The sequence below is a fragment of the Brassica oleracea genome, chromosome C5 (genome assembly GCF_000695525.1).
Source record: "Brassica oleracea var. oleracea cultivar TO1000 chromosome C5, BOL, whole genome shotgun sequence".
Taxonomy (NCBI): Eukaryota; Viridiplantae; Streptophyta; class Magnoliopsida; order Brassicales; family Brassicaceae; genus Brassica; species Brassica oleracea.
In genome coordinates, this window is record NC_027752.1 from 11,315,402 (window position 1) to 11,330,443 (window position 15,042).

At 39.3% G+C, this 15,042-nt stretch overlaps 2 protein-coding genes across 2 annotated transcripts; both read left to right on the forward strand.

Moving 5' to 3' along the window:
• The first annotated feature begins 773 nt into the window (after nucleotides 1-773).
• Nucleotides 774-3,004, forward strand: LOC106343167. The gene has a single exon (XM_013782315.1). The coding sequence runs from the start codon at nucleotides 804-806 to the stop codon at nucleotides 2,895-2,897; it is 2,094 nt and encodes a 697-aa protein (XP_013637769.1). The 5' UTR covers nucleotides 774-803; the 3' UTR covers nucleotides 2,898-3,004.
• A 7,804-nt stretch (nucleotides 3,005-10,808) lies between these two features.
• LOC106295037 lies at nucleotides 10,809-13,127 on the forward strand. Its single transcript, XM_013730798.1, has one exon. The coding sequence runs from the start codon at nucleotides 10,854-10,856 to the stop codon at nucleotides 12,972-12,974; it is 2,121 nt and encodes a 706-aa protein (XP_013586252.1). The 5' UTR covers nucleotides 10,809-10,853; the 3' UTR covers nucleotides 12,975-13,127.
• Nucleotides 13,128-15,042: the final 1,915 nt, after the last annotated feature.

Here is a 15,042-nt window from a genome sequence, read left to right on the forward strand (position 1 = left end):
GTATACTGTTCATGATTTTTTAGTCTATACTCACTCTGTTGTATTTTAATTGTCATTTTAGATTTAAACACACAAATTAAAAATATATTTAATTTTGTATATTTACTAAATGAAAACACTATTACCAATACATCTAACCACATTTTAACCAATAGAAAAATAGATTAAAATATAAAATCAATAAATTTTGTGTTGAAACTATAAAATGACACTTATTATGAAACAAATTTTTTACTCTATAACGACATTTAAATTGAAACAGAAAGATATAGTTTGATACTTATCCTAATTCAAGTAAGACATGCTTGATGATTTGTGTGATTAACCTCTGTTTATCTATAATTGAATATTTAAGATAAAATCTAAAAGATATACACATTTATTTGGATTGAAATCTGATGATCTATTACTAAATTTTACTGTTAATACTGCTAATATTCCTAGATTTTATTTGCCTCAAATCATTACTTCCCCGATAATGTCAAGATCCTATCCTGTAATGTTCCCAGTGTATTTTCTCATCCATGACCTTCAAATTCAGATTGACATTTATCCAAAACTACCAATCATATCAATTTCATCCCAAACAAACAAGGAATTTGAAACTTTTTTTATCACATAAAAAGGAAATAGAATCAAATAAATAAACTTAAAAGGCAAGGAATCTTCTTATTTAGTTAATAGAATATAAATTTCCCGAATTAGTCAAAAGCTTTAAAAATAAAAGTGTTATCACTTACAACTATTATATAATGCTCCCGCCAATTGCCAAATCCCAAACATTCAGACCACCCAAGAAAATCATGAACTCGACTCTAGTCTTCTTCTCGTTCTTCCTCATCTCTCTCTTCTGCTTATCAGCTTTAGCTGAGACCTCTCAAGCTTCTGATGGCTCCACCATCTTGTTCACGACGATGGGTAGCTCCACTTTCGAGTTCGACATCTTCACCCTCCCCACCAGCCGTCGTCCTCCATCTCCTTCCGATGAGCACCGTCTCACCGACGGAAAATCAATCAACTTTAACGGCCACTTAGCGTCTCCTTCCCCGGCGCTAATCTCCCTTCTTCCCAATACATCCGGGGTCCAACCACAAGACAAGACTCTTCTCCATCTCATCTACGTCACCGAGAGAGACGGCGCGCCTACCTTACACTACGACGTCGTTCACAGCGATAATAAAGGAACCAACGTTCAAGTCCCGTTACTGTCAGAGCAACAGAGTGGCATGAGTGTAAACTCGATGAAAGACACTCCTGTCTTAACCAACGAGCATCTTGTCTACGTGTCGACTCACGAGAACTCCGGTAAGCCCATGGCGAGTTGGGCCGCAGTCTACTCCACCGAGTTAAGAACTAAAGCGACTCAGCGTCTAACGCCTCCCGGAATCGCTGATTTCTCTCCGGCCGTGTCTCCGTCGGGGAAGTGGACCGCCGTGGCTTCCTACGGGGAGAAAGGTTGGAGTATTGTGTCGAAGGAGCTTAGCACGGACATCTACGTTTTCCTGACTGGAGACGGGACTCAGCGAGTCAAGGTGGTCGAGCTTGGAGGATGGCCGAGATGGACCGACGAGTCGACTCTTTATTTCCACCGCAAAAGCGACGACGGTTGGATCAGCGTGTACCGTGCGGTTTTACCCAAAACCGGACCGGTTTCAACCAAAACCGTAACGGTTACCCGAGTCACACCTTCTGGCATTCACGCGTTCACACCAGCCACGTCACCAAACAACAACGACTTCATCGCTGTTGCGACGAGGAGGCCCGAATCGGAGATCCGCCACGTGGAGCTTTTCGATTTAAAGAAAAACGAGTTCGTCGAGCTGACTCGTCTCGTGTCTCCGAAGAGTCACCACTTCAACCCGTTTCTTTCCCCTGACTCGTCCCGAGTCGGGTACCATAGCTGCAGAGGCGACAGAACGAATCCTCACAATCTCCTCCAGAGGCTCAAAACCACTCCGGAGGATCTATCTCTCTTCAGATTCGACGGCGCGTTCCCGTCTCTCTCCCCCGAAGGCGATCGTTTCGCGTTCGTCACGTTCACGGGAGTTTTCGTAGTGAACCAAGACGGTTCCGGTCTACGCCAGATTCTCCCGCAGGTTGGATTCGGAACGGTTTGGGATCCGGTTCAACGCGGGATCGTGTACACAAGCTCAGATCCCAGTCTTAATTTCACAGCTCCCGGCTTAGTAGGGACACATAAAATCAATATCCTCGCCGTTAACGTCGACGCACGAAACCCTTCATCCGCCGTTAAAAAACTAACGACTGGCGGCCAAAACAACGCCTTCCCGTGGCCATCACCCGACGGTAAACGCATCGTGTTCCGGTCTGACCGCTCCGGTACGAAAAACCTTTACATTATGGACGCGGAGAAAGGTGAAGCCGGTGGTTTGTTCAGACTAACCAACGGTAACTGGAACGATACGATAGCCACTTGGTCTCCAGACAATAACTGGATCGTGTTCGCATCGAACCGGGAATATATTGGTACGCTGTTGATGGATTTGTATGTGGTTCACCCGGACGGGACCGGTTTAAGGAAGGTGGCGCAAAACTTGACCGGTGGAGTTTCCATGCATCCCATGTTTAGTCCAGATAGTAAAAGAATCGTGTTCACTACTACTTACGCTGGTATCTCAGCAGAGCCTATTGGTAATCCGAAGTTTAACGTCGCGAGTAGTGAGATTTTTACTGTGAATTTGGATGGTTCTGATTTCATGAGGCTCACGCACAACTCGGTTGAAGATGGACCGCCTCTGTGGTTTCCGAAGATCAAAGCTACTGGTGATGTAGCATGGCCCAAGAGGTTTGGGGCTAGCTGCGCTTTTGAAGATTTCAAGTCGCAGAATACGACCGTGAAAATGAATAAGCGGTCATTGATGTGTCCCTCACAATAGTTTGTTATTTAATAACTTACTGTTTGAGTTGATAACTTTGTTATAGTGATATCTTATAAATGTATTGGAAATGAATAAGGAATAATATAGTATTGTACTTTAAATTTCTTGATATCTTTCGGTGGTAAATTTATGAAAGAATGGCAATACATTTTCAAAAACTAGCTAAAAACATTTCATGAGAATTTGATTAATTTTCTCGTATCCATTAAACTAAAAGTCTGAGGTAGGGATCATAGTTACCTCAAACCGCTGGATATGTGGATAGCTATGATCTTTGTATTCAACCGATACAGAATGAGAATATGTTTATCAGTAAACTGCGTGGCTGATAAATGGTTGTTGGGATAATGTGCTACATTTGTATTAGTGCATATGTTCATTTGGGACGGTGTTAGACTTTTGGCTGTTTTTCTTTATAAAACTAGCTATTTAGAAAAAGAAGATGGAACCAGAGTATATTCAAATTGATTGTCATTCTCGTTTACATTGATTATTGTCTTAGAATGGCTTGTAATTTTGTATGTGTATTTTTAATGAAACCACAATAATATTCAAATTCATATATCTTGGTTACAATTCAATTAGATACCCAGGCATATATGGGTATTGGGTATCATCTAGCATCTTCAGTGATAGGGATGCACCGATACAAGTTAACCAGCCAAGTCTTGACGTCTTATACCAATTGGATTGGAAATAAAATACAAGTCCGAAAGGGTGTCAAAATGAGTTATAGCTCATGAACTAGTTCAGCTCAGCTCGACTTTTCATGAGCATGAGAGCTGTTTTTAGGCTCATTTAATAAATGAGCGTAATGATCGAACTTAAATTAGATCATGAGTTATATACAAGATCTTTAATGAACATGAATTAACTCATGAGCTAGGTCGTTTTTATACTTTATATCTATCTATTTATATATAATAATGTTTTGTTATCTCCCGGTGAAGCCACCTAGGATTCCTTTTTTATTATACTTCATTTTAAATTTGAAAGAATATATGTAACTCAATGTCCCATCGGCTCTCTGATAACCTCTCGAAAAAATTACATGTAAACATGTTGAAGCCTTGTCCTTGTTACACAAACCGTAAACCTATCTTCTTTTCTTCCCCTCTTAAATCTATTTATATATAATAATGTTTTGTTTTCTTCTGGTGAAGCCACCTAGGATTCCAGGTCAGATAAGCGAGCTTTCTAGATGCAACACGTCTCCCATCTCACAATGTGCTGCGTTTCATTTACGATTGTTCTTAATATCTGTAGGCTTCATGTTTGGGCTTTCTGTTTACTCAGAAATTTGAGCCCAAAAGCGACCAAACCCTTATCGTCTTCCTCGACTTGACGGCAAATTTTTGGGTTCATCCTCTTCTTCAATCTCCGACGACACGTAAAATAACATGTAACCTTGTTCTAATCCTCCGTTAACACGTAACCCTAATCTGTTTGGCTCATCAACTTCTTCTCCAACCTCTAACCTTAACTATCTTAGGCTCTGCAAATCCTACATTCGAAACGGCTATTCTGAGGTTTAACACCAACTAATTATTCCCTCATTTATGTCTTTCACACCTTAATCCCCACTACGTATTCATTAATTAACGTTACAGGCTTTCTCTGCGATTCTCAAATTCTAATCTATAAATAGTGATGCAGAGTACACCCGAATCTCATCGCTCTCCTCACTTTTTGCTTACTTTTTCTATTTAGCTTTCAAATAGATGTGACTAGAACCGTAGCCATTCGGTTAACCGAGCTAACCAGTATCGCCGAGTTACAATTGACTTCTTCCAGCTAACGGAGCAATTGACGTTGCAAGCGGAGCAAGCTGCGAGAGCGACGGAGCAAACGGCGAGAGCGACGGAGCAAGTGACGGGCAGATCAAGATGGATAGCCATGGAACAAGAAACGGAGAGGGTGAAGAGAGAGATATCAAAAGAAATTGCTACAGTTCAAGCTCTCACATGGGAGGCCGATAGGCTCTCACACATGGTGAATTTATAAGAGCTGCAATCTTTTTTTATTTGTTTTTGTACGAAAAAGGGAATGAAGGATTAGTTTAAGTTGATTTCTTTTTGCAAAAATTAATCAAGTTTTTGTTCACAAATTAGCACTCAAAGTCAAAAGTCACAAAAATAGCACTTAATGTTTTATCAAAAGTCACAAACTTAGGGTTTAGAGTTAAAGGGTGAGGTTTAGGATTTAGGGTTTAGGGTTTAGAGTTTAGGGTTTAGGGTTTAGGGTTTAGGGTTTAGGGTTTAGCATTTAGGGTTTAGGGCTTAGAGTTTAGGGTTTAGGGTTTAGGGTTTAGAGTTTAGGGTTTAGGGTTTAGAGTTTAGGGTTTAGGGTTTAGAGTTGAGAAATGAGGTTTTGGGGATAAGATTTCAAATTTTGAAAAATAAAAAAATTAAAATTTTCAAAAGATAAACTTAGAAAGGTACTATTTTGGTCATTTTAGTTTTTGAGTGCTATTTTTGTGATATAAATTTAGAAAAGTGCTATTTTGAAGATTTGCCCATTAGTTTAAGTTGATTTCTTTTTGCAAAAATTAGGTTCTTGCTTTTGAAGTTTCTGTAAATGGAGAGATGGAGGTTGCGGTGGAAGAGGCTGACATGACTGCATGGCTTCTCATGTGGTTGTTGCTCAAATTCAATGGCATCAAAGCAGAAGGGAAATGTAGAGTACAATGATAACGCAGAGGTTAATGTTTCATCTCATGCATTCTTCATTTGTCTGCATCAACTATGTTTACACAATAAGAATGTCAACAACAATGGTAAACGACATGAATCAGGTAGTTATGACTAATGAGTTCTGAGGCTTTCGATGAGTTGCAATGATATGATCAGTGACTTTGGTAGATATACATTGAGATTCTTGTGTTCCAACTTCCCACCAACACAGCTTTTGCGAGACAAATAAAAAACACATGTTCTATAAGACATAGGGGGCCAGTCTCAACGGACATTCTTGAAGCTTCGCCATCACCTCTGGAAAGATTCTTAAACAGAGACTAGACATGTTGCTTATGCATGTCTGAATCTGGAAACTCAGCTAGAAGCAACGCATCAGCAACACGGGCGATCAATGTCATCTTCACCATCCTGGCTTATTCCTTCTTCATTAACAAACTCACTGAAATTATCATAAAGTGATCAAGTGTCTTTGAATTCAAGTGCTTCGGACAGAAGTAAATATCTCCACTTTCCAAAGAATTATATGAATCTAAATGTAGGGGAGGCAACTGAGCTACGGATTCATACTCCGTTGTTTGAGAACGTATGGAGTGTTTGTTATATTTCTGTTTTGTCCACAAATAGTTTGTTCTATTGTAATTAAATTTTAATTATTTTATACAATTTTTATTTTTTGAAAATAAGCTTTCTATTGAATACTAGAAATTTTACAAGAAAAATGACACAGCCATAGAATAAAAATGAAAAGATAACCAAAGTGGTAGAGAATGTGCACCAAGTTTAAAAGCGAACATAAGAGGAGAAAAACTCTATGGAATTTATGTCCAAGTATTTTATTCAACTTGCTCACCATCTTTTATATTTTCTGATACTTAAAACAAAATAAAAATTAATGTAACAATTATAAATATACTATGACAACAAATAATACAAAACCATTCATGTTTTGCTAAGTTGTTTTTTTTGTCAAGCTATATTTTTTTACTCAAAAATAATCGTTAGATCATTTAAATTAAACTAGAATATATGAAAAACTTCAGGTTTAGCCCCAAATAAGCCATAGGAAAATTATTTAAACTCTCACCAACACATCAGTTTTCATTCTTTGGGTCTTTGTTTGTGGGTTGGCTAATTTACTGAGTTCACACACTTAGGATATATATATATATATATATATATATTTGTGTGTGTGTGACTTTTATTTTTCTTATATAAGAAAATATAGTTTCTATATTAATCATATCTATCTTCTAATTAAAATTAAAATGTAAAATCAAAAAGCTTTAAATACATATAAGAATGTAAAATAATATTGATATCAGCCCTCATATCATATATCTTTAGAATTAAAATGTAAAACAAAATATTCCTAAGACTCTCATGTGGAATATATATCTTTATTATTTGAATAGATGAAGACTTTTAAGATGATTCATCTTAAGACTCGTATGTGGAATAGATTTTTGGATCACTAATTTAGTTTTTATTTAATTTATTCTTAGGTTTTGGTTTTATTCAGTATTTAACATTAATGTTTTGAATTTCTAATATTAAATTTTAAATTATATTAGGAAGAATATTTAATTTAATTTTTATTTTATAATTTTTATTTTTCATATTTGATCGCGAGTTAGCTCATTTAACTCATGATTTTGATGATCTGAGTTCGAGTTTACATATGGTAGCTCATATAATAAATAAGCTGAGTTGAGATAGCTCATGAAAGATCCGAGCTCACTATGAGCTGAGCTGAGTTGAGCGAGCTAGCTCATTTTGACACCCCTACAAGTCCGTAAGTCCAACATTTTCTATGATGTTGAAAACAAACATGAATTAACTTTGATTTTTTTTTTAAGAAAACAAAACACAATTGAAACAAATATCCATCCAGAGTTTCTAAATTGATTATGACTCCGATTGGTGACGACTGTTGCTTTAGGCTTTGACTTTAAACTTTTGGTCGTAGAGATTTTAACTTTAAAAGTTGTGACTGTTAGTTACAATAATTTTATAAATCTGATTGGTATAAAAAACTGTAGAGGCTATAGAAAGAAAATAAACTGCATATACATATTTGAGGTGATGAAACATGACACCAGAGCCGTAACATTACAATGCCTCGCTATAAGGTCCCTAGTTTAGCCGTGCTATATCAAAATTTTAATTTCATGTGCCTGTTTAGTTTATTTCATCTTTCTCAAATACAAAAAAGGCGTGAAAATATAAATTTTTGAATCAACAAAAGTTGTTAGTTCTTGGAACAATCCATTCTCCCCGCTCACTTAATAGTAACTATCATGACAATAAAGTACACAATTCTTTCAGTCATAAGGAATTTTTTTTTGTTTATGAGAAATGGATCTTAAAATAAAGAGAAAAAAAATAATTGTTAACTAACTAATTTATTCTTTGCGATAACATATATAATAAAGGTAGAGATGTGTTTCTATTCTTCTGGTAAGAAACGAAAAGAAAAAAAAGGTTTATTTTTTTTTCTCAAAGCCACTATAAGCTGACCGTTAGAAAACAGGTTGGAAACTTATAAAAGAGAAGAAAATGGTTGTGATGGATTTAGACAAATAAATGTTTCTAAAAGCCCGATTGGAGAAAAAATGACTGTAAGAACTGTTACAAACCATACAGCCTCAACAGTTCTACTACCAATCGGACCCTATGTGAAATAAATATTTACCATGAGATGTAAAGGAAGGGAATTTGGTGCGGGCATGGCGGAAGCTCCTGAAACTCAGACCATTGGCATATGATTATCTAAGGTATGAAATCAATGATGGGACTTCGGTCTCTTTTTGGTTTGATGATTGGCTTGGAGTTGGAAATTTGATATACGTCACATGCGATTTGGGAACTCGGTACCTTGGGGTTACGCGTTCTGCAACGCTTGTTGATGTGTTTGATGTATACAGTTGGAAGATTCGTAGTAGGGGAGAGCGTTGATACCCTGAGCTATATGCTAAAATTGCTGCTGCTAGTCTCCCTCGTCCACAATCTGGTGCTGATAGGGTGCTATGGAAGAATGATACTGAAGATTACAAAGAAAGCTACTCCTTTGCAACAACTAGGAACTCAATGAGAACCAAGAAAATCAATGTTTCTTGGCCACATCTTGTTTGTTTGGACACAGTACCTCGACAATCATTTATGACTTGGCTTGTGTTCCATAACCGGCTCTCTACAGTGGACAGAATAAAGATGTGGGGTATTGATCAAGGTTGCATGTTGTGTGGAGAAACAAATGAAACAAGGGACCACTTATTCTTTGCATGTCAATATACTTATGGATGAACATTGCTAGGAAGTTGCTTGAAGAATCTATCTAGCCAGATTGGGATGATATGATCACAATATTGTTGCACACTTCTCATAGTCGGCTAGACATAATTCTCATGAAGATGGTATTTCATACCATTATATATATCATTTGGAGGGGGAACAATTCAAAGCGTGGATATCTACATACTCGATCACTCGGAGCATTGACAAAATGATTCGTAATCGTATTTCCTCCCTTCGTTACGCTAGGGATCACCCATTGAAAGGGTTACTAAAAAGATGGTTCGAGATTAGTTCAGTTTGATACTTGGGACACCCATTCTTTTGTTTTTTCTTCTTAGTTTAGTCTTTACATTATCCACTTTGTAAATGATCTAGTTTTATGATCAATAAATTTGATATTCAATAAAAAAATAATATTTACATTTTTTTAGACTAGTATTTATACTATTTTAAGAATTCAATATTCATTTTCTCTTTAAGAAAACATAACTTGATATTCATTTTCTCTTAAGAAAACATCTTTGGCCATGTTCGTTTACGTGTTGCGCGACCTTCGACCTGCGACATGCGACTAAGATTACGTTCGTTTACGTGTCGCGCGACCTGCGACCTGCGACTAAAACTATGTTCGTTTACGTGTCGCGCGACTTGCGATCTGCGACCAGTCGCGCGATCAAAATTTTCTTAATTTTTAGTCGCTGTTTTTTCGGGCGACTTGAATGGGAATCCGCGACTAGTCGTGCGATCAGTCGCGCGACATCAAAACGAACAACAACCTGCGATTTGCGCAGGTCGCATGTTACCCGACATCAAAACGAACAACAACCTGCGACCTGCGATCTGTTGCAGGTCGCATGTCGCGCGATAGGTAAAGGAACATGACCTTTATCTCACTGGTGAATAAAAGATTTAAGCATTTTCAGAATCAACAAATGACAATGTTTAAGTGGATGTTTACGAGCTGCATCGAACCTGAAATATATATATTTTTCATCGACACTAGATGCCAAAATCAGGGATGAATCCGTGAACCACCTACTTTTTCAATGCCCATATGTGTATCACCAAATGGGGAGATGACTGGGTCCTTGCTTGAAAACCTCCATCGAGTGTTAACTAACCCAAATATGGAGGAGTGCGATGTCAATTAGAAGGGGAAGAAATGGTGAATATAGCAGGTCCAATGATCTACAAAAAGGAATGTATTACTAATTTAAAAGGAATCATGATATACCTAATTGCAGAGTTGTAAGTTATTAAAAAAAAACTAATGGTGGAAATGATGAACTTCGTAGCTGAACATTACTTGTATGAAGGGATTTACCACTAGAATAACATCGAAATTTTGTTGACATGACAAACCACAACCGATCAAATATGTAGTTGTATTTTGACTGCAAGTCTAACTTGTGTTCATTTGGGTCTGAGACGGTACGAGCCTTTTGTTTTGGCTGAGCATCCACTTAGCATTAACCAACAAAGTCTCACAACAACCATTATTTATCGTCCTCAACATATAGACTTCACATATGTTATATTCAACGACTATCGTCATGAGTGATGTGATACTTAACATGGAACGTATTACTAGTCTTCTCTCATACGTTTATCTTCTTTTTATCGTCTTGTAAATTAAATTAAATCGACAGTTGAAAAGTAGCGTTTCACCATGCTGGTTCTGGATCGGAACAAAGACTATTTTCTCCACTCATCCAATACAAGAGACGCAAAATCTTCTACGGAGATAACAATAGTATAGTAGTTGTTTATTTATCAACTTTACAAATTACAGATTCCACGAGTGAGTGCCACGTATCAACATTATCTCGAAATGGCCCCACACTACCACAATGACGTCATCACTTACACCACTCTCTTGCAAACGTTTCTCACGTCTATGACTATAATAATAACTTGAGATATCATCGGCTCCATCGTGTGGCCAACAACAAACCAACCCGCCATGAATATTGCTCCGCTTATACTCTTCGCGTCACTTCTGCTTCCGCTTCACTCATCGGCGGAAGAACATCAGAATTCAAACCCCAACGGTGGAGACACTATCGTGTTCACCACTCTAGGACGATCCCGCTACGAATTCGACATATTCGCCCTCTCCACGACTCATCCGCCGTCGATCTCCGGAGAGATTCGGATCACCGACGGCGAATCGGTGAACTTCAACGGCTACTTCCCGTCTCCATCTCCTGCGCTCATATCTCTCCTCCCCGACGCAGCCCTAATACAACCGGGAGACTCGTCTCCTCTTCATCTCATCTACGTCACTGAGAGAAATGGTACTTCGAGCATCTACTACGATCTACTTCACGGCGGGGATCCCGATTCCAAAAGTAAAAGACGATCGATGTTAGAAGCACAGTCTCGAGTCCAGATTCAGTTGCTAACCAACGCTGATAACCGGAGTGGCAATACGGTAAATTCTTTTAAAGATAAGCCTAGTTTAAGCGGTGAGTTTCTCGTCTACGTGTCAACACACGAGAACTCAGGTGAGCCGAGGACTAGTTGGACTGCCGTTTACTCCACCGAGTTGAGAACCGGGTTGACTCGGAGGCTGACTCCGAGTGGAATCGCTGATTTCAGTCCTGCGCTGTCGCCTTCCGGGAACTTGACCGCCGTGGCTTCCTACGGAGAGAGAGGATGGGCAGGGGAAGTCGAGGAGCTTAGTACGGACATCTACGTGTTCTCGACTCGTGACGGGACTCAACGAGTCAAGGTTGTGGAGCACGGTGGTTGGCCGTGTTGGGTCGATGAATCGACTCTGTATTTCCATAGAAGAAGCGATGACGGCTGGATCAGTGTTTTCCGAGCGATCATACCTGAGAGTGGAGCCTTGAGTACAGAGTCAGTGAACATTCAGCGAGTCACGCCACCGGGAGTTCACGCTTTTACACCTGCCACGTCACCGAACAACCATGACTTCATAGCTGTTGCGACGAGGAGACCAGGCTCGGATTACCGCCACGTGGAGCTGTTTGATCTCAGGAGGAGCGAGTTTACAGAGCTGACTCGTTTGGTGGCGCCGGGGAGTCACCATTTGAACCCGTTCCTCTCCCCTGACGGGTCGCGAGTCGGTTACCATAGTTGCAGAGGCCAGGCTAATGGAAAGAGAAGTCCTTTGCTTTTTCTTGAGAACATCCAAACCACTACAAGTGATCTCTCTCTGTTCAGAATCGACGGTTCGTTTCCGTCCTTCTCTCCAGCAGGTGATAGGATCGCGTACGTGAGAATGCCTGGTGTGTATGTGGTGAAGCCCGATGGTTCGGGGCGGCGTGAAGTGTACGACGGGATGGCGTTTTCTACAGCTTGGGATCCGGTTAGACCAGGAAGGGTGTACACTAGCTCAGGTCCAACGTTTGCTACAGAGAGAACGGAGGTTGATATCATCTCCATCGATGTTGATGCTATAGACAAGTCTTCTTCCGTGAGAAGGCTAACGACGAACGGGAAGAACAATGCTTTCCCTTGGCCATCTCCCGACGGGAAGCTGATCGTGTTTCGCTCTGGGCGGTCTGGTCACAAAAACCTTTACTTGATGGATGCTGAGAAAGGCGAAACCGGCGGTCTTTGGAAGTTAACGGAAGGTGCGTGGACCGACACTATGTGCAGCTGGTCACCTGATGGCGAATGGATAGCGTTTTCATCCGATCGAGAAAGCCCTGGCTCGGGTAGCTACGAGCTGTTTTTGATCCACCCGAACGGAACAGGGTTAAGGAAGCTGATCCAGAGCGGCACTGGTGGGAGAACTAACCATCCGATCTTTAGCCCGGACAGTAAAAGTATTGTCTTCACATCTGACTACGCTGGGATATCAGCTGAACCGATCTCGAACCCGCATCATTACCAACCATATGGGGATATCTTCACGGTGAAGCTGGATGGCTCTAATTTAAGGAGGCTGACGCATAATTCATATGAAGATGGGACTCCTGCATGGGCTCCTCGGTTCATCGACCCAAATGACGTGGTGTTGCGCAGGAAGAATGATTCGAGTTGCGCATTTGAAGACTGTCACTGGCTCAATAAGAACCCGACAACACTAAAAGGCCAAAAAATCTCATGTTAATATGTTAAGGATTACACAACTATTTTGAGTATCTTTGTTCATAGAGCTGCTGCTGCTCCACTGTAAGATGTATTCCAGCTTGGAACTATAGTCGTAGACTTGTACGAGAGACAGCCGATGTATATGCATACTGTTACAACTTTTATGTCTGAATATTTCTGTATTTTATTAATGAATAAGAAATTCTTTTATATAAGGATTATATTAGAGATAAATGGATATACATAAATAGAAAGATTAAAAATCATAAACATATATGAAATAGGAAAACTAGAAGAATGGAAAGTCTCTAGCTGACTTTTCTTCTCTCTCTATGCTGCGGCCGCCGCCTTTCTCTCTAGGGTTTGGACTGTCTCTTTCTAGGGTTTGGGCCGGTTATGGACCGGGCCGGTTATGGACATCCACAAATTGATTTATAACATTCCCCCTTGGATGTCATAACCATTCATGGATTGTAATACGTTTAATGTTGTCTCATTAAAACCTTATCAGGAAAACTCAGTGGGACAAAACCATGATGAAGGAAAAAAAGTACAACACGTACTACTTCCCCTGATGTGAACCTCAGTGGAAGTTCTTCAGCCTACGCATCTGATGCGTGAGCTTCCTGAACGTGCAGGTATGAAGTAAACAAATAGGCCAAGTTTATTACTGAACCGTAACTGGATTACTTTGACTTCTCCGGTCTTTTCTCATGTCTTATGACATCATGTGTGCATGGTCAATAAGTGAATATTTGCTGTCGACTACTCTTAATTTGGTCGGTCAGACTTACAGACAATATACATGCTGAGCATGGTGCAATGAACTTGTAATCTCAAGTCATAAGTCTATGTCCTGGTGCATCTTTTCTACACGGATGTATATCAACCACACTCTAATCTGATCGATTCATGTTGAGTCATAGATCTCGCCTATACATGTTTACAACTTGTCTCATGAGTGTCTAAGATCAAGATGTGATCAATGATTATTGTTGTAATGAGTTTAACGATCTCATTGAACTATGGCTCTGCAGCCAAATACACTCATGGACCTCATACATGACCATCGACTCTTCTTGCCTTTGGCAATGCTACATTCATTAGTCTTTGCAGTCCTATCTTAATATATGATGGCGTCCCATGACCTTTCTTGCCGTGGACCATATCATGCATATTAGGTCATGGACCTCGGCCACATGTGTTTATGGACTACAACACGATGGTTGATCTTTCTTTTCACTAGCCATGATCAAAGAAGAAGGGTCGGACGCCTCTAGCCGGACACCCACACAGATTTAATAGATAATCTGTATCAATCAACTAACCTTTCTTTAAGCTGGTTTAGTATAAGTAAACACAAGGAATTCAAATCTCTTTTATAAGTATATGGACTGAATTGGATTGTTATTATACAACTCCTTTACATAATATATGCTACTTCTTTGTTTCAGTCCATGAACAGCTTAGGAACAATGTTGTTTTTATCCAGTGATCCATATGCTGCTTACTACATCAGTGTATGTCAATCTAATTTCTTTCTTATGACCAGACCTTTTGTCAATTTCGAAAATTTGTAGCAGCATCCACCACATAGAGTTTATGTGCTTATATTTTGTTCCTTTGGTCTCTGTGAGTATCCTTGTGTAACAAACTATGATCGAATGTTGTTAGTAGGAAAACATGACACCTTTACACCTCGTGATCATGTACCATCTCTCACGATTTTTTTTCCCTCACAAGACCCATCTATTTCACTGGTTTATATCATATGGCGTTTATGTATATGTATGTATGGCCAATACACCTATCTCTTCTTTATAGATACTTTAAACCCCACATTTATCTTTTCAATCTAATCTTTAATCTTTATGAGTACTCTTTCGTGGGTTCTGATCCTCGTTTATATCTTTATGTTCAAGTGCTACTCTCTTATGTACAAATATATCTTTATGTGTCGACACTTATATATGGTTCCATTGTAATCCAGACATGATCTAATCGATTTGAGATTTCATTATCCATGACCTTTGTTACCTAGTAGCTTGGCGTCCCAAACTACATGGTTTGGTACCTTAGATGTTTAG

Excerpts from the sequence above, each read along its gene's own strand:
- LOC106343167 (XM_013782315.1), top strand. The coding sequence starts at position 804 with ATGAACTCGACTCTAGTCTTCTTCTCGTTCTTCCTCATCTCTCTCTTC.
- LOC106295037 (XM_013730798.1), top strand. The coding sequence starts at position 10,854 with ATGAATATTGCTCCGCTTATACTCTTCGCGTCACTTCTGCTTCCGCTT.